The sequence below is a fragment of the Gorilla gorilla genome, chromosome 1 (assembly GCF_029281585.2).
Source record: "Gorilla gorilla gorilla isolate KB3781 chromosome 1, NHGRI_mGorGor1-v2.1_pri, whole genome shotgun sequence".
In the NCBI taxonomy this organism is placed as follows: Eukaryota; Metazoa; Chordata; class Mammalia; order Primates; family Hominidae; genus Gorilla; species Gorilla gorilla.
Window position 1 is genome coordinate 99,886,497 of NC_073224.2, and position 18,699 is coordinate 99,905,195.

The 18,699-nt window shown below is 53.8% G+C and overlaps 2 protein-coding genes across 24 annotated transcripts in view; one reads left to right on the forward strand and one right to left on the reverse strand.

Annotated features, from left to right (window-relative positions):
* ARHGEF11 (Rho guanine nucleotide exchange factor 11) overlaps positions 1-2,855 on the forward strand; it is a 112,662-nt gene extending 109,807 nt beyond the window's left edge. For all 18 annotated transcript variants that reach the window (XM_019024891.4, XM_019024856.4, XM_055362378.2 and 15 more), the window contains 3 exons: positions 217-464; positions 708-897; positions 1,643-2,855. In XM_019024891.4, coding sequence (XP_018880436.3) covers positions 217-464; positions 708-897; positions 1,643-1,701 — 497 coding nt within the window. In that variant the 3' untranslated portion in view covers positions 1,702-2,855. The remainder of the gene's footprint in view (positions 1-216; positions 465-707; positions 898-1,642) is intronic.
* Positions 2,856-4,603: 1,748 nt separating this feature from the next.
* Positions 4,604-17,539, reverse strand: LRRC71 (leucine rich repeat containing 71). 6 transcript variants are annotated; one of them, XM_019024816.3, is made up of 15 exons: positions 17,198-17,539; positions 14,056-14,205; positions 13,601-13,729; positions 13,435-13,510; positions 13,138-13,215; positions 10,881-10,949; positions 10,496-10,655; positions 10,335-10,418; positions 10,147-10,236; positions 8,333-8,482; positions 8,033-8,126; positions 7,060-7,148; positions 5,682-5,768; positions 5,142-5,263; positions 4,604-4,839 (listed from the first exon to the last, which is right to left on the reverse strand). In XM_019024816.3, exons 1-15 carry the CDS (start codon positions 17,355-17,357, stop codon positions 4,800-4,802), a joined length of 1,578 nt encoding a protein of 525 aa, XP_018880361.1. In that variant the 5' UTR covers positions 17,358-17,539; the 3' UTR covers positions 4,604-4,799. The 6 variants fall into 6 exon arrangements, with proteins under 6 accessions (XP_018880361.1, XP_018880355.3, XP_018880349.1 ...); XM_019024810.3 differs by having other exon boundaries at positions 5,682-5,771; XM_019024804.3 differs by having other exon boundaries at positions 5,657-5,771.
* Positions 17,540-18,699: the final 1,160 nt, after the last annotated feature.

Here is an 18,699-nt window from a genome sequence, read left to right on the forward strand (position 1 = left end):
GTTGGGGCCAGACTGAGCAAGTGCCATCTAGAAGGTCTCGGGAGCAGGGCTTTTAGGGGGCTGGCAGACAGTGAGCAAGGCCCACGTGCTCTGAGTTTGTCTGGAGAGGACTGCCTGGCCTGCTCTGTCAGGTGGCTGGGGAATCCCACGGGAACGGGAGGATAGCTTCGAGTTCTCTGTTTGCCTCCTGATCTCATTCTCTTACTGTGGGGACAGGGAACTGCTTTTATGTCAGCATGCCATCAGGACCCCTGGACTCAAGCACCGACCACTCAGGGGCACCCACGAGCCCCCCTCAGCCTGACAGCCTCCCTGCAGGGCAGACAGAGCCTCAGCCTCAGCTGCAGGGAGGCAACGATGATCCAAGACGCCCCAGCCGCTCTCCTCCAAGCCTGGCCCTCAGGGACGTGGGCATGATCTTCCGTACCATTGAGCAGCTCACTCTCAAGCTCAACAGGCTCAAGGTGAGGGAAACAGGGCTTGGGTCCCTGCAGGCCTTCAGTCCATCACCCCAAAACCATTCCCCATGAGTGAGATGTGTGTCTTTGCGGGAGCCCTAGATCCTGTCCTGGCCCAGGGATCTTCCCCCAGCCCACCCAGCCACCCTTAAATCACACCCTCCTCCCCAAGGCCCAGCACAGACCCCTTCCCCAGGGGCCTTAGGAATAGAAGGACTTGAGCAGACATTCCCCCACTGACTCTTCCAGGATATGGAGCTGGCCCACAGAGAGCTGCTCAAGTCCCTTGGGGGAGAGTCATCTGGTGGCACCACGCCTGTGGGCAGTTTCCACACAGAAGCAGCTAGATGGACAGATGGCTCCCTCTCACCTCCCACTAAGGAGCCCCTGGCTTCTGACTCCAGGAACAGCCATGAACTGGGGCCCTGCCCTGAGGATGGTGAGTGAAGCCAGGTCCCTCTCGGTACCTACCATGGGGGAGAAGTCTGCCAACTCGTGAGGACACATCACTAAGCAGTGAGAGATGGTGGTTCTGAGAGTCTGGTTTCCCCTTGAGTGAAACGAATTCATTCTCTCAGCTTCAGAGAGGGATCTTTTTAGGGAAGTCCCACAGAAGCTCCCTGGCAAAATGGGGAGCTTAGCACTGAGCCCTCTTTTTCCTTGTGCTATGGAGGTAACAAACCAGGAGGAGCCTGTTCTCACATCTAAGACCTGTTCTTTTTTTAATTTTATATATATATATATTTATTTATTTATTTATTTCTATTTATTTGAGACAAGGGCTGGCCTGGCTATGTTGCCCAGGCTGGTCTCAAACTCCTGGGCCGAAGTGATCCACCCACCTCAGCCTCCAAAGCAGCTGGGATTGCAGGTGCACACCATGGTGCCGGCCTAAGACTCGTGCTGATTAAATGATTCAGAACCACACTGGGTGGGCCGGGGACACAGCTATGTCATAACTCAGGAAGACAAGGCACATACCTACCTGACCTAAGGGCTTTAGGCGCTGATGAAAGTGGAGTTCAGCAGACAGCCCTTTTCAAGCCCTACAAGAAACTAGGGTTTCTGGAGGAGAAGGAAGGTGATGAAGGATCTGTTCTCGTGAGCCTGAACTTTCTAGACAAAACATGTGGAAGCAGTCACCTCAGGCTGGCCAGTTCCTCACCTTCATCCTCCTCCCACAGGCTCTGAAGCCCCCTTGGAAGACAGCACAGCAGACGCAGCCGCGTCACCAGGACCATAACCGTACAAACCACCAAATCCTCTGTGTCCCCACTCCTCCTTCAGGGACTGGCCTGAGACCGGGGCACAGGGTAGGGGGGATCCCAACACTCCTCCCTGTGGAGGAGGCAGTTGGGGAAACTAGGATCCAGCCAAGGCCCGGGGGGAGACCCGCATGTTGCTTGGTCTGCTCAAGTCGGAGTCAAGTTTCAGTGTCTTTTCCCTCCCTCAGCCCAACCCTCCAAGGCCTCATGTCTCCTAAGCATGCTGACTGCATCCGAAAGGCCCCCACTCACCATGGTCTGCCCTCACCCCACATATGTGTGTACATGCGCACGCCTGTATGTGCGCTGCCCTCAGACATGCAAGTGAAAGGAGGAGGCTTCTGTGTAAATGCACTTTCTTCCCTCTTTCTCCATAAGACCCCAGACAGAGGTGGGTGCCTCCCCTCCCGTCTTTGTCACTTTGGTTTCCTATAAATATGTATGTATCGTATGTGCATCTTTGCTATTGTAAATAACTTTGACCTTTTTTGTTCCTGTTCCTGAAGTGCTGGAGGCAGTTATGGAAGGAGCTGCTTAGGGAAGAGGGGGTTCACTTGTATCTCCTTAGTTAACAACCCAGTTCCAGGATCGAGCCTAAAGCGGGAGCCAGGCCTGAGTGTTCCTGTCCCTGTGAGTGGGAAGGTCTTCTGGCTCCCCATCCCACCTGGCTCCAGAGCCTGCCCTCCACAGCTTGCTGCCAAGCTACTCCCTCCCTCCCTGAACTTCTCATCTTCACAAGCTGGGGATCATGGGGGTTTCTTACCCCACCCATGTCCCCCCTTCCCCACCCTGTCCCTGTAGAAAACCAGTGAAGCAGGTACGGAGCTGAAGACTGGGCCCCAGGAGGTGGGGACAGGGGTCTGAATGCTGAGTCCCTGAATTCACCCAGGACCATCCAAGGGGCCACCGCAGCATTGGCCCCATCACCACGTCCTCACCCAGCTCTCCCTGATGAATAGAATATACACACTGTGCTAGGTGTATATATACATATATATATATAAATATATATATAATATATAAAATATAGATATGGAAATGACTGTTTTGCTGTTAAGATAATGTATACTCTTTTATTTTCTTCCTTTCATGGTTAAGATTTTTTTTTTAAGAAAAGTTAAATATCCTTCAATGGTGGTGTGTGTGTTTCTTGGAATCGCTGTGATAAAAGGTACGGTGTTTGTTCCCTGTAAGACTGGTTAGGATTGGATAGTGGGAACCAGAGGGAGCCCTCTCACCCCCAGACCCAGATCTTGCCTGTTCCCTCCCAGAGCTTCAGCTGTGCACTCACTGAACTAGGGACTGGGCAAACTTAAGTTATACAACCCCCATGGAGAAAACATGACAAGACACTGAACTCAGTTACACACACACAGATATATATATAGATACATATATATACACACATATATAGATATACACACACACACATATATATATATACACATATATGTGTATATAAAGGAGCAGTGGACCCAGAGTCAAGAGGTCTCATGAGCTGCCCTCAATGAGCTTGAAGACTTTAAAAGCCAAATCTAAGTGGGAGGGTTGCCTCAGGCCTGGCCAGTTCATCACTGTCATCATCCATCCACATCCTCCCACAGACGCAGCCACATCACCAAGACTGTAACCACCTCTGTCTCCTGGCATTCAGTGTTGGATTAAAGTGACAAATTCTCTCTCTTCCAGCCCAACCCTGACTCCTCTACCTCTCACAATCCTCAGCTGTGTCCTCATTAGGGTACAGTCTATTTGGGCATCAGAATTGATACAGGAGTCATTAGTGATGAAGGGTGGGATAAAGATATGGGCTGAAAGGGTCACTGAAGCTCTGGAGGACATGGCAAGTTTCCCTGCAGAAGCTGGGGTGACCATCATCCAGCACCTCAATGTGTTCAGTGTTGGGAATTCAAAGAAATGATAGGTTTTCCCTGGAGAAGCTGGCTCCACAGCCAGCTGCAGAGACAGAGCTGGGACAGTCAGACTAGGAGGGCTCCAGGCACTCAGAGGCAGGAGACAGGCCTAGGTGCCACTGAGCCACACAAAGTAAGACGGCAGGACAAGGGAATTCTAGGTAGGCAGAGGCAGTGGAATGAGGGAAGTAGGACTAGAGAATGTGGAACAGGTTGAATCTGCTTAGAAGTGAGGAAGGAAGGCTGGTCTTTGCTGATCTGTGCCTTCTCGGACACTGCTGTATAGGTTTACAGGTAGGCTCCCCGAAGCCAGTCCTGTGCTCTCTGGGCACTGGCAGGTGACCTCAATGGAGGCAGCACTGAAGGGTAAAGGTTTGGGGACCCTGACTCAGCCCAGGAACCTCTGGTTTCAGATTGCTGACTTCTGCAGGCAGGTTATTAGGGTTCATGTTCAATGCTTAGCGTTTGCTATGTAGATGTTGAGTGTTTAGCACCCTCTCCAAAGTGGCCTGCCAAGCCTTTGTTCATTTTCTTAAGCTGAACCCTTAACTCTCCTCCAAAGCAGTCAAACACCTGGGCCAGCCAGATGGGGAAGCAGAGGGGAGCGGGCATGGAGCCTGTGCTTAATTCCTCTGCTTCACCTACTCCTGCTCCCACTCCCTCCCAAGCCTATGTGTGTCAGTTACTAATCCCTATCCCAAATCTTTCTGAATGCAAACCCTGGCATAATGCATGTCCCCTAGGGAACACGGTGGGGGAATGGCTATTGCCTGAGCAAGGAAGAACTAGCCCCCAGGAGGCAGAAGGGCAATGCCCCTGGCTAACTGAGGCCGGAGGAGCTGAGATCATTCCCAGCGGAACTGTAATTCAGACCACTTTTCTGCCATTCCTGGCATGTAACATGGACAGACGCAAAATCTAAATGTTCCAAGTAGTTCTGGAAGAAAGTTTTCAGACGACCTCAAGGAAAAGTATAGCAACAGACTTTGTTATTGGTCTGAGATCTCCCCCAGGGAGGTCACCCCACACAGGGACAGGAGGTGCTTCTGTAGCCCGGAGTCTTAGAGGCAAGCAGGTGGGAGGGGGCTAGGGGAAGAATGCCATGGCCTCATCCTCACTGAGTTTGGCCTTGATGGGATCCCTTGGCAACATCAGCTCCTGGATTATGGTGTACGCAGGACATTGTGGGGCGAAGCAATTTTTCTGAAAAGAAAAGGAAGGCTGACATCTGACAAGAGGAAGATTAGTCCTCTGGGAGAAAAAAAAAATGGTCCTGGGGCAGGGTGGGTTAGGGGCTGGGGGACATGCAGAAAAAGCAGAGTGATTAATACTGCTGATTTTCCAGCAAGAGGAATGGAGGTTATGTTGTGATTTTTAAAAGGAAGCAGAGAAACTACAGACCTTCCTTGGAAATGGGGAGACAGAAGCTGCCTGCAGCAGCTGTCTAGTATGACAGCTGATAGGGGCAACGTCTGCTTCAGCAGGAGAGAGTGAAAGGGACTCACAGCCAGGGACAGCCACAGCAGCCCCACTGGACCCTTGGATGCACTCTTGGCCTTGGAGAACTGCATCTGATACTGCACTGTGGCGAGGAAGCCCTCCAGCCCCACCTCTGTGATGCGGTTCCCTGGTGGAAGGTACAGACAGGTGGCCTCTTAGCACCACAGGCCTCATTGGCACCTGACACACCAGACACCCCCAGCATCCCAGTTCCTCCAGCTCCCCACTCCAGACTCACTGGCCCAGGCACACCTTTCCCTGACCTAGCCCTTCACTCAGCTCTTACTCACACACTCCCCATCTCTCTAAGTCCCCTCATTACTCCAATCGCCTGTCCTCAGCCTCCTCCCAGACTCAGCACTTCCTCTGGCCCCTCCAGCCCTGTGCCAGAGAGCCTTGGGGGACATGTAGCCCAAAGATGGGAGGACCAGCTCTGCTCCATAGAGTCGGGGTAGACACCCTCAGGCAGGACAGGGCCCAGGTAGCCTCATGACAGGACAGGGGAGGTTGGCAGACATACGGATGAGGTTGAGATGCAAAAGGACCTTGTTCCCAGGCATGAAAACTTTCCCATCTCGGTGCTCCACAGGCTCCAGGAGAGGGTTGACCACCTCAGTAGCCTCAACAACCAGCTGCTAAAGCAGAATACTAATTGCAGCAGACAGCAGGGGAGCTGGTCAACAGGCCATTCATTCATTCATTCAACATACATGCTTTGACTGCCGGCTATAGTCCAGGCTTTGTCCCAAGTGCTGGGGATACAAAAATAAATAAGCCCATACCCTCAAGAAGCTCCTTTGTGTGGAGGAGCCAGAAAGTGAAAGTAACATGGTCTGGAGTGAGCGCTGACAGAGGCAAGCTCAGAGCACTGTGGGAGCACGGAAAAGTCCAGGCCAGGAAGGGTCTCCTGTGAATGCACATGATATTGTCAGATGAAGACGGGAAAGGTGTTCTAGGCAAAGAAAGCAGGTGCAAAGGCTCTAGAAGCATGAAACAGTATGTCGCATTCAGATTTTACTAAGTGTTTCCCAACACCTAGAGCAATGAGGAGAATGGATTGGAGGGAAGTAACAATGACGGCATGATGAAAAGAAATTGCAGTAGTCCTGGTACAATCAGCAGCCTGATCAAGACAGAGGCAGAGATGAAAAATGGAAACTGAAAGGCAACCCCAATCTCTTCCTCCCTCTGAATGTCCTCTTTTGTAAGATTTTGTCTTGAGTGCCAGAGAAGACTCCTGAAAGGAGAGGGGCCCTTCCCTGCCTAGGGTGTGCAGGGAGTCTTCCAATGGAAGAGAAAAGTAAAGAGAGGCAGATGCTCAGGCAGCTGACAGAACGGAGGGATGAGGGACCGTAAGAGCACTGAAGGCAGCCCAGGAAGATTTCCAATGCAAGCAGCAAGTTGGTCCAGGTTGTAAGGGGGCAGAGAAGATCCAGGGGCAAAAGAGAGAGGGTCTGAAGAAGGACCCATGCACAGGGTAGCGTGGGGCAGTGCCATGACCATAAAAATGCCCTGCCTTCCTCAGGGAGCTGCTGAGAGGGGCAAAAAAGAAGACGCATTGTTCCTATGCAACAGTCCAAGCAAGTGATGGAGGTGGTGATGAGGAACTGAGGGCCTCTGGGCCTCTGGGCCTCTGGGGAAGTAGCCTGGCTGAGTTGAGACAGCAGATCCAAAGTGTGGGCTACTAATAGACAAGGAAAAATAGAAGGGGCCTGCTCTTGTTATTCCCACAGAAGCCCAAGGTGAGATGTGAGGGGGTTTCAGGTGAGGTTGGGACAGGAGTGGAGGACAAATTTGAAAGCAAATGGCTGCTGCCACAGCATGGGGCTGGAGACCACATTCCAGGAGGGGCTGGGGTGAGATGTCTCAGGCAAGCCTGGAATCCCAGGGGTGCGCCCCCTGCCTCCACTCCTGGCAACTTACCTCGGACTCCAGGAGGATGCTGCGCTTCTCTCTGCTCCCGATCTTGATCCCTTTTGCCCTGCTTGGCTTCTGTTCAGGGATGGTTACCTCTGGGGCCAGAAGAGGAGCCAGAATGCACAGTGCACACTTCTGATACCACCCAGGCTCCCTCCCCAGAGAAAACAGGCTGTGAGGCAAAGAGACCCCCCAACTTTGGGTTTGGGTGCAATAGAAATGGCTGGAGGGGGCTGGGCGCGGTAGCTCACACCTGTAATCCCAGAACTTTGGGAGGCCGCAGCAGGAGGATCTCCTGAGGTCAGGAGTTTGCAACCAGCCTGGCCAACATGGTGAAGCCCCATCTCTACTAAAAATACAAAAATTAGCTGGGCGTGGTGGCGCGCACCTGTAATCCCAGCTACTGGGTAAGCTGGGGCAGGAGAATTGCTTGAACCCAGGAGACGGAGGTTGCAGTGAGCCAAGATTGCACCTCTGCACTCCAGCCTGGGCAACAGAGTGAGAATCCATCAAAAAAAAAAAGAGAGAGAAAGAAAGAGAGAGAGAGAGAAAAGAAAGAAAAAAAGAGAAAGAGAAAGAAAAAGAAAGAAAAGAAAGAAAGAAAGAAAGAAAGAAAGAAAGAAAAAGAAAAATAAAGAAAGAGAAAGAAAAAGAAAAATAAAGAAAGAGAAAGAAAAAGAAAAGAAAAGAAAAAAGAAATGGCTGGAGGGGGCCCCAGCTAGGTGGATGGGTTCTTTGAAGACAGGGCCACAGAGCTCCAGCTCCAACAAAGGGAATGAGGAGAGCAGTGGGTCAGGATGTCTGGGCTGGATGCGGCTCTCCACATCATCCCACCGTGAGAAGGAAATCAAGCCCAGAGGGGCATGGCGAGATGAGCTCCAGGCAGGTGCACCCAGGCCCAGAACAGCCTCCCGCACCCGGCCCGGCACTCTTCCCTCCTCCACACAGGAAGATGCCACCCAGGGGCACCCGCACTTACTCCCCTTGCCTGCCTTTGTGGCATCTTCTTTCTTAGGGGTTCCTTGTGTGGGTGACTGCCCAGACCCCGACTTCTCCTCTTTCTTGGCCAATTCCTGTGGAGAATGTGAGAAGAGAGGGGCAAGTCCCACCTCCGGAGGGGATGGGCAGTGGTGAGGGAAGGAGCCCAGGTTAGGACCCGGGGCCTTAGGGGGAACTTCAAAGGCCCATGTGGCCTTCTTCCCTCCACCACCTCTGTACATGATGGAAGCCCCCTCCCCTGTCCGTCCAGCACCCAGGATCTGTCCCATTGCACACCTACCCATGATTTCTCCTTTTTCTTGCCCAGGCCCTTAGGGGTTTTCATTGTCTGCGTCTTGTCTGTCTTGTCCACCAATGCACTATTGCTGATCCCTACCATCTGACTCTTCTCACGGTCCGTTTTGGAGTCCCCGTGTCGAGAGGAGGAGGGCTGTACTCACAAATGGGAGGGAAGGGGGGAAGAAGCCAGAGCCCCTTCCTCAATGGGGGCATGAAAGGTAGCTATACCCATACTTGGGGAGCAGTCGAGCTGACAGCACCCTCCCACCCACCTCCCTGCCTAAATGCTAAAATAATTTGTATAGGACTCCTCTGGGGTGAGATGCTTTCGGGAAGAAATAGCAGAGGGACCTGGGTGGGGTGAGATGAAGGGTGAGGCAGGGTCTCAGACTCATATTGAGGGGGAAATATAGCAGCTTTTATTGAGCTAACTGCCAGGTGCTATTTTAACTGCATTGCAGGAATTAAGTCTTTAAATCCTCTCGACAGTCATGAAATAGGTACAACTATCCCCACTTACAGATGAGGAAACTAAGGCAAGGAGAAGTTAAGTAACACAGGCCAGGTGCAGTGGCTCACGCCTGTAATCCCAATACTTTGGGAGGCCGAGGCGGGAGGATCATTTGAGACCAGGAGTTCGAGACCAGCCTGGTCAACATAGCGAAACCCCATCTTACTAAAAAATACAAAAATTAGCTGGGCATGGTGGCACATGCCTGAAGTCTCAGCTACTCAGGAGGCTGAGGCAGAAAAATCGCTTGAACCCGGGAGGCAGAGACTGCAGTGAACCGAGATCGCACCACTGCTCTCCAGCCCGGGTAACAGAGCCAGACTCCATCTCCCAAAAAAAAAAAAGTAAGAAGAAGAAAGAAGAAAGGAAGAAGAAGAAGAAGAAGAGGAAGAGGAAGAGGAGGAGGAGGAAGAAGAAGAGAAGAAGGAGAAGGAGAAGAAGAAGAGGAGGAGGAGGAATAAGAGGAAGAGGAAGAAAGAAGAATAAGAAGCAGCAGAAGCAGAAGCAGCAGCAGCAGCAGCAGCAGAAGAAGAAGAAGAAGAAGAAGAAGAAGAAGAAGAAGAAGAAGAAGAAGAAGAAGAAGAAGGAGAAGAAGAAGGAGGAGGAGGAGGAGAAGGAGAAGGAGAAGGAGGAGGAGAAGGAGAAGAAGAAGAAGAGGAGGAGGAGGAATAAGAGGAAGAGGAAGAAAGAAGAATAAGAAGCAGAAGCAGAAGAAGAAGAAGAAGAAGAAGAAGAAGAAGAAGAAGAAGAAGAAGAAGAAGAAGAAGAAGGAGAAGGAGAAGGAGAAGGAGAAGGAGGAGAAGGAGAAGGAGAAGGAGAAGGAGGAGAAGGAGAAGGAGAAGGAGAAGGAGGAGAAGGAGAAGGAGAAGGAGAAGGAGAAGAAGGAGAAGGAGAAGGAGAAGAAGGAGAAGGAGAAGGAGAAGGAGAAGGAGGAGAAGGAGAAGGAGAAGAAGAAGAGAAAGAAAGTAGAAAGAAAAAAGAAAGAAGAAGAAGAAGTTGTTTAGTAACATGCCCAAGGTTACAAGCTGGGATATGGATGAGCCGGATTTCAGGTCCAGATGGTCTCAATCTAGTGTCCTATCTCTGAACCAGTACACTCTACTGCCCATAGTGTGGTTCTGCAATTAGAGCCCGCCCAGCAGGGGCTTGGCAAAAGTCTGTGCAGAAATCGGAGGGAAAGACAGTCAGGACAGAGGGTGGAGATTAAACTGGATGGCCAGTTTGCTGAAAAGCAGCGGACTTGGGGAGTGGGCTCGAGGGTCAGAGGGGCTCTTGGCTGGTCCTGGGGCCTGGTAGCTCCTCACCGATCGCGAGCGCTCCTGTGTCCCTTTTTCCAGCAGGAGGCGTCGGCGCTCCACCACTTCGGTGTGTGTCAGCTCGAAGGCGCGCAGGACCTGAAGGAGGCGGGCGCTCAGCGGTCGGACGCCGGGGTAGTCAGGGTCGGCTCCCTCGGCCCGCCCACGCCCCGGCCCCACCTGATCGGCACACCCACCTCGGCCAGCTTCAGGGCGCCCTTGTCCTGGATGCGGTTGTGGGCCAGGGACAGCCAGAGCAGGGAACGGTTCAGCCGGAGGCCCTAAGAGGCGGGCAGGGACGCGTGAGCCGCCCAAGCCGCCCCTGCTCCCAGCAGGTCCCTCCCCGCCGTGCACGCACGTCCGCGATGTAGCCTGCGCCCTCGTCCCCGATGTGGTTGAAACCCAGGTTGAGCGAGACGAGGGTGCGGTTGCAGCTGTGCAGCGTGGACAGCGCCTGGCCCAGGAGTTGCGCCCCGCGGTCGTCGATGTTATTGTTCCGCAGAGACAAGTGCGCAATCCTGGGGCAGCCGGAGGGAGAATGTGGGTCGCTGGAAAAGGTACAGGGCGTCCGCCGGAATATGGGAGACTTGAGGGCTTGAGGGGGCGGTCTGGTCTGAGGATGTAGGGGCAGAAATCGAGGGCCCTTGCCGAGATGGTAGGGGGACAAGGAAGGGCGGGGACTAAAAATGGCTTGGAATTTCGAGACAGGCCCAGAGAAAGGGGGTGAGGGCAGGGAGTCTCACGTGCTGTCCAAGGCCATGAGCTTGTGATAGGACTGCTCCGGCAGTGGGTTCCCCTCCAGAGACACCTTCCTGAGGGCAGGGGAGATCTGAGAACCAGAAGGTACCACTGAGGCCAGGTAAGGGAAGGGAACAGAGAGGAAGTGTGCATCTCTGGGAAGCAGCTAGGAAGTAGAGTCAAAGGATTGCCCCCCCAATATAGGAAATATATGTGACAATTCCCCAGACTAAAAATTCACAGATGTGCCCATTGTGAAGGGACTGCTCCCCAAAGTTGGTGACCCATGGTAGGGTAGCCCCTAAGATGGCCTTCAGTGGTCCCCACCTCCTGGAACTCATGCCCCTGTGTCATTCCTTCCCCTTGAGTGTGGACTTCACATTAGAAGTGACTCACTTCTGGCCAGGCACAGTGGCTCACGCCTGTAATCCCAGCACTTTTTGAGGCCAAGGCGGGCAGATTGCCTGAGCTCAGGAGTTCGAGACCAGCCTGGGCAACAGGGTGAAACCCCGTCTTTACTAAAAATACAAAAAATTAGCGGGACATGGTGGCATGCACCTGTAATCCCAGCTACTTGGGAGGCTGAGGCAGAAGAATCACTTGAATCCAGGAGGCGGAGGTTGCAGTGAGCCAAGATTGTGCCACTGCACTCCAGTCTGGGCGACAGAGCAAGACTCTGTCTCCAAAAAGATAAAGAAGGGGTGGGGGGTGGGGTGGAGGGAAATAAGTGACTCACTTCTAATGAACAGAACATGGCAGAAGAGATGGGACAGCACTTCCAGGTTTAGGCTACAAAGGCGGTAGCTTCCGTCTTGAGTGCTCTCTGGCACTCTCTCAGCTGGCCAGCTGCCATGTGGTAAGGACACTCAGGCAGCCTGTGGAGAGGCCCAGGCAGCCACACAAGCGAGCCTGGAGGCAGATTCTCCACCACAGTTGATCCTTGAGGTAAGTGCAGCCACAGTCAGCAGCTGTACTGCAACCTCAAACCCTGAGCCAGAGCACTCAGCTAGCCCACCCCCAGGTCATCTCACAGCAGCTATGAGATCATAAATGTATGTCCTTTTAAGCCACTGAATCTTGGGGTTAATTTGTCACACAGCAAGAGATAACTACAACATGAGCCTCCACATGGCAGTGGCTTCTCTAACAGTGCTGTAAGAATGGAGGTCCTTTTCTAAGTCACAGCAAAAACTGAACTAATGGCTAGAAATGACTCTATGTAAAAATTTGCTCCCATGATTTCTTATTTTGTTCAACCTTTCAGCCTGCCTCGTCTGTCACATAAACTTGATTATTCAGTTTAAATTTGTTTATGTTGCTATGACTTACTTTTACACATTATTTACAGATGAATTCATATAGTTGTTTTCTGCTAGCTAATTCCCATGATGGAAGGAAATATGTTTCATGGTGTTTTACACAGAGTGCTGGGGACCCCCAGCTGTAGAAGACACAGTCCCTGCCCTCAAGGAGCATCCATGCCATCTACAGGAGGAAGACAGGCAAGCCACTGCATGGAGGGGTACCCCCCCCCCCCACCATGAAGCAAGAAGAGGCAGGGTGCTGTGGGAGCCTAGAGAAGGGGCGGGGCCAAATCAGCCTTGCCCCTTACACTCCCAACCACACCTGTAGTTACCTGCCCCATGCCTTGCTCCTGCTCCTTCCCATACAAGTACACCCTTTCCCAGTTCCCTCTCTGGCCTGCTCCTAGGCCTCCTTCAGCTCAGTACCACCTCCTCCAGGCAGTCTTCCAGGTCTTCCTGCCTCACATCCATAAAGTGGGTGGCACTTCTCTCTGCCCACTCCCTCCTCTGATGAACCAGTCCTCCATCACCAGTCTCCACATTGCCCTGCAGTATTTATTCTTGTGTCCTTTTCTCTCCCTCCCTGGACTGCGAGTTCCTGGAGGATAAGAACTGTGTCTTACCAGCCCCCAGTACAGGGCCAGGGCCCCAGGCAGCCAGGAAGGAGAGCGAGAACCTCTGGGGAGGGAGTGGAGGGTAATGAGACTAATGCAGGGGAGATAGGTTGAGTCCCTGAAGATCAGGCTCTTCGGGTGCTGGTGTGGGCAGAAAAGCGGACCTGGCTTCTTGTCTAATGGAGGTATCATGATCCAACAGACATTGCCTGCTTCCGATTCCACAGGGATGCCAGGCAGGCCCACAGGAGCTGGGACCTGCCACTTCCATCCCCACACTGCTCCCCTCTGACCACCCGCCCAGCCAGGCTTCCCAGGCACGGGGGGCCTCCCAGTCTGCTGACCTGAGCGTGGATGAACAGAGAGGCAGGAGCTCGATGAAGGTGGTCAGGGTCTTATCGGTCAGCCCCACCTTCCACAAGCTGTCGTGGGCGGGAAATGCAGAAATACAGAGCTAGAGCGCCCTCTCCTACTGGAAAACCCTCCCCACACCGTCCTCCCAGTGGTGCCCTTCCTCATCCCCCACTCCCGACCTCCCCACCGTCGCCAGGGTCTCCCATGCCCCTTGGTTCTCTCTCCCAAGCCACCAGGAGCCCCAACTCCCACTCTGGTCTCCCGCCCATCCCCTCAGTGCCTCTCACTTGATGGCCTGTAGCTGGGTAAGCGGGGGCAGACATTTAGAGAAGACACCCAGAATCCGTTCCTCAACCTTCCAACCTGCGGGCCAAGAGGAGGCAGGCGCCTCAGACCTGGGAGGCTCCAGGGGAGCGGGAGGGAGCTGGGGCGGGTGGGGGGAGCGGGGCTCACCGCGGATGTAGATTTCCTTCACTGACTTGCTGTCCTCCTGCTCCAGCTCCACCTGGATGGTGGGCTGGAAGAACACGTATTTGCTCTCCAGGCTATTGAGGCTGCAGGACCCCGACAGCCGCGGATCGTCTGGAAGGCAGAGGTGAGGAGGGAGGGGAACAGCCACCTCCAGGGCCCCACGCCGGGCCGGCCCACGGGTGCCCGGGTGGGATTGGAGGACACTGCCGGCGCGGGATGCGCCGGCCTGCGGGCTCTGCCTCTCCGGCCACTCGCGCCTCTGCTGGGTTGGAAAGGAAGACGGGAGACTCCCCCACCTCCCCACCGGCCTCGTCGAATACCCCCGACTCACACACACACACCGCCCCGCGTCCCTCCATTTGGCCCGGCGTGGAAAGGGAGGCTGAGGATGGACGAGGCGGCCCTGGCAGGCACCGGGGAGCTCCACTGTCACTCACCTAAGGTGGCCTTTTCCGACAAAGAGGCGGAGGGGACGAAGGGCGGGTGGGGGCGGGGCCGGTTGACAACTTTGGGGAAGTCCGTGTAGCCCCACCGCCTGCAGAGCTCGGCGAAGTCGGTCTCGAGGACCCCGGAGCACTGGTACTCCTCTGCGGGGGCGGGCAGGGGCGTGAGAGAAGGGGCTACGCCCACTCCCGCATCCCCAAGCTCTCCCGCGCGGGCGGAGGGGCCCTCCTCAGATGGATATTTTTGCAGCCATTCAACTTGCAAACGCTTGGAAGTACGGACGCTGAAAACACTTGATAGGAAACGGGGAAAGCAAGAGCTCGGAGAAAGGGGACTAACGGGCGTGCGTGCACGGTAGACAACGGGGTCCCCTCTTCTGTGTGCTGGCTTCCCCACCCCCAGGTCAAAGCCACTGCCACCCCTGCTCTCCACTCCCACCCAGCCCGGGCTTCCGCCTTTCCCAGGTGTGCCCAGCCCAGCCTCCTCCTCACAAGTCCTCCTTCCCTGCTGGAACTGCTCAGGGTCCCTGGGAGAAAGCGCAGGCCCGATGTGAGTTCCTTTCCACTCCCACTCCTTCCCTACACATACACCCAAGAGCAGCAGCACGATACTTTTATTTAACATTTCCCCTGTCCAGTGTGTTTATATGGCACTTCCTAGTGTCCAGTGCTGTTTGAAATGCTTTAGAAATATTAACTCATTTCTGAGTTATATTAATTCACACATGCCCACCACATCCCAACCTGAGGGCTGTGCTATGCAAACTTGAGACTCTGAGTCTTCAAGGGACACTTGCTCTTTCTGGCTCCCCACCATAGGCATCCCAGGAAGAAGTGGCTCCTAGAGATAGGACGGGAGTCCCTGCCAAGTGCCGGACAGCCTGGAGCTCCACAGAAGAGCACGCTGGCCACAGGGGCAGGTGCTGCAGGAGCTGTGCCGGGAGGGACGCCTGCAGCTCAGCAGTAGGGAGCCTGCCTGAGGGAGTGGAGGAGCTGGCAGGATGCAGAGAGGCTCGAGGGTTCATGGGGAAAGGCATGAGAGGCATTTTCCTCCTGTGTCCGGCCATCAGTGGTAACCCAGGCACAGCCAAGTGGGCGAAGCAGGTAAGAGAAGGCATAGGGAGGTTGCAGTGACCCCCTGGTCTGACCGGCTCCTGCACACCTCCCTGCCCTCCCAAACTTCCCTCTGCTGGGAGAGCCCCTCATGCTTCCTTGCTTCACTCATACCTCCCTTCTCAAGAACAGAGATTCTCAAGTTTTAACATCTTAAAAATCACCTGGAGAGCCTGCTAAAACAATTTCCTGGGCCCTATCCTACAGAAATTCTGATTCTGTAGCCCAGGTGAGAGCCATGATTTTGCATTTTTAGCAACTTCTCAGATGATGCTGAAGTTGCTGGTCCAAGGACAACACCTTGAGAAGCCCTGCTCTAAAAGAGCGCTGCCCTGTAGTGCTTCATGCCGGGATGGAAATGGGCTCTCTGCACTTTAGCAGGTAGTTACCTGTCACACAGCACAGCTCTTTTCCCCTTCCACACCCCTTTCTTATGCTCACTAATGATCTCACCTCGTAGCTTCTTGAGAAATAAAAGCCATTAGATAGGATTTCCTCTAAATCCCTACACCTTCCTATATCAGCCATCACTCTCTACCGGATGCGAGCCCACATCTGCCCCTGCCACAGCACACAGTTGGTGTCTGCTAAGGCCACCATGACCTCCATGTTGTCCTATCCAGGTGCCTGTGCAGGCATCACTCCCATTCCTACCTCTCTGCTGGCTGCTCAGGTTCCCCTGCCATCCTCTACAACCTGTAAGGCTGGATCCTGAGCCCTCTCCTCTTCTCTAATTATACTCCCTGCCTCCTTGAGGGGTCTCTTTCATTGCCAGGACTTAATTATGCCAGAACATCAGCAGCTCCCAAAGTCACAACTCCACCCAAAGTCACAACTCCACCCCTAACCTCTCAGGCACTGCTGACCCATGTGTCCAGCTGTCCAGCTGGCATCACCCCTTGGAGCTCCTCCCTTACATGCACCTCCTTTGGCCTTTCCCATCTCCATGAATGGCACCTCCTCCCACCCAGTGCCCAGTCCAGAAGCCTGAGAATCTTTCTTGCTCTGTCACTCACTCCCTACCCTGTCCAGTCCTTCGCCAACTCATTACTTCTACCTCAAAAGTGTTTCTCTGAGGAGCCTATCCCAACCACCCCTCACCATTCTCACTGCCCTATCCCAACTCCCACTGTCCCCAGACTAGGCTGTTGAAATAGTCTGGTAACTCATCTGTTTGCCTCCTTCTACCCTGTATTCTATACAGCAGCCATGTCGTGTGTGTGTGTGTGTGTGTGTGTGTGTGTGTGTGTGTGTGTGTGTGTGTGTGTGTGTGTTTTGAATGTAACTGGCTTCATACCTGTAGGGGATTGTATACTGTCTTGTCTTTCCTTCCAGAAGATGTTGTTTCTCCAGCTCCTATAATTCCTTCCCCCCATCCACCAGCACTGACAAGGAGATAGTACCTGGCTAATGCTGGATGATCAGATCTTTTCCCCAAGTTGTTTTACTTCGATTCCAGAGACAGCAAGTTCTTGTCCCCGTGATGATGAAGCTGGCAGATTTGTATCAAGAAGACTTCTGATACATTTCCGCTTCATGCTTAGTTTGATTGGGGTTCTATCACTTGCAACAAAAAGGGCCATACCTCTACTTATACCATTCTACTCATTTTCTTTTCCCAGAGGATGTAAACCCCATGGGGGCAGGACTGTGTCTACCTCGTTCTCCTCCGTGACATATCTGGCCTCATGGCTGGCATTTGGAAAGTAATTGTTGAATCAATGAATGAACATCTGTAAATTCTGTTCAAAGGCACCTCCTGGCAACCCCCCTGATGCCCTCACCCCCTGGGCCTTCCTCTCTTCTATATCTTATCACATCTTATTGGTATTTGTCACCATCCCAAACCAGAGTGTGGGTTCTTTAAGATCAAGTTCAATTGAAACATCTATCAAGCCGAGATTCAGGAACTCAAGGTAGGTATGTATGAGTTCAGCCATAACCTTGGAGCAGTGAGTAGCTAGTGGGAACCCGGGAAGACGCAGCCTGGAAGCCCGATCCCCAAACCCCTGCGCCAGCGTACCAGGGCTTTTGGGCTCCTCCTCCCCCACGGGAGGCAGAACGGTCGCCGGCTTCTCTTTGGCCGCGCGCTCTCCCTTTTTGGTCACCGCGCCAGAAGACTTCTGGGTCCCCGGACGCGGGGCCCTGGGTGAGGCCCCCGGCGCGCTCTGCTCGCTCGACATGCTGGTGTTGTCCGCAGCGTCTCTGGGACCTTCGTCGGGGCAGGAAGGTAGGATCGCACTCCACGGGGCTCACTCTGGGGGTGGCTGAATCAGGGGATCTCTGTTCCGCGTCCAGGGACCGGATCCGACCCGTCCGCGGTGGCGTAGCCTACGCGTCCCTCTCCAAGACAACCGCGCGAGGCGGGCAGGCCCGAGGGAAAGGGGCAACCGCAGAGAGCACGCGGGGCCGACAGGGGGCGCCGCAGGGCAGAGCAAGGCGAGGGGAGAGCCCACGAGGGCGGGTGGCGGAGCCAGAACCGGAGGGGCGGGCCAGGCCCGGCGGAGCAGGCAGGGCGAGGCCGGCCAGAGATCGCAGGAGCTGATGGGTCCCGGAGGGCCAGGGCTGGCCGAGCCTGTGCTCTAAGGGAGAAGGGCTAGGGTGACCTAGGACCTGAGCGGAGCCATGGCGAAGGAAACGAGTGGATCTTAGGACGGGAGCGGGGACAGGGATAGGGCGAGGGCGGGCAATCCAAAGTCATCCTGGAACTGGGCCTGGGGGAGCGGGGCGGAGCCTGGGGGAGTGGGGTAGTGGGCGGTCGGAGGACACTAGGGAGAATCCAGGTGGGGGCAGGTCCACTCTCCAGAGTCCACCCCCCTGTCCAGTAAGGAGAGAGCACCTGGTGGAAGGAGTCTAGAGAAACCCATCTAGTTGGTGTGGTGCTAGGTTTCTATTCTCGACCTCCATCTGTTTAGCCTCCTGGAGGTCTCTGGGGACTCAGTTAATCCGCTAACGAGTTAATAAGGTGAATCACACTCCTTACAAACCTGGGATTCAAAGTCATCACCTGACTCCTACTCTAGACCCTGATGGTTCTGCTCTGGTGGGCCCCATTTGAGTAAAGGTATACCCCCAAAATACTAAGGGTTGGGTTCCAGACTACTGCAATAAAGCTAATATGGCAATAAAGTGAGTCACACCGCTTTTGTTTTTCTCAGTGCCTGTAAAATTACGTTTACACTATACTGTAGTCTGTTAAGTGTGCAATAGCATTATGTCTAGAAATGCATGTACCTTTTTTTTTTTTTTTTTGAGACGGAGTCTCACTCTGTCGCCCAGGCTGGAGTGCGGTGGCGTGATCTCAGCTTACTGCAACCTCCGCTTCCCAGGTTCGAGCGATTCTCCTGCCTCAGCCTCCTTAGTAGCTGGGATTACAGACGCACACCACCATGTCTGGCTAATTTTTGTATTTTTAGTAGAGACGAAGTTTCACCATGTTTGCCAGTCTAGTCTTGAACTCCTGACCTCAAGTGATCCTCTCACCTTGGCCTCCCAAAGTGCTGGGATTACAGGCATGAGCCACAG

Excerpts from the sequence above, each read along its gene's own strand:
- LRRC71 (XM_019024804.3), bottom strand. The coding sequence starts at position 17,357 with ATGTCGAGCGAGCAGAGCGCGCCGGGGGCCTCACCCAGGGCCCCGCGT. Across the intron at positions 13,216-13,434 it reads ACCCAGCTACAGGCCATCAA|CTTGTGGAAGGTGGGGCTGA; the intron begins GTGAGAGGCACT and ends CGCCCACGACAG. Across the intron at positions 8,127-8,332 it reads AGAAAAAGGAGAAATCATGG|GAATTGGCCAAGAAAGAGGA; the intron begins GTAGGTGTGCAA and ends CATTCTCCACAG.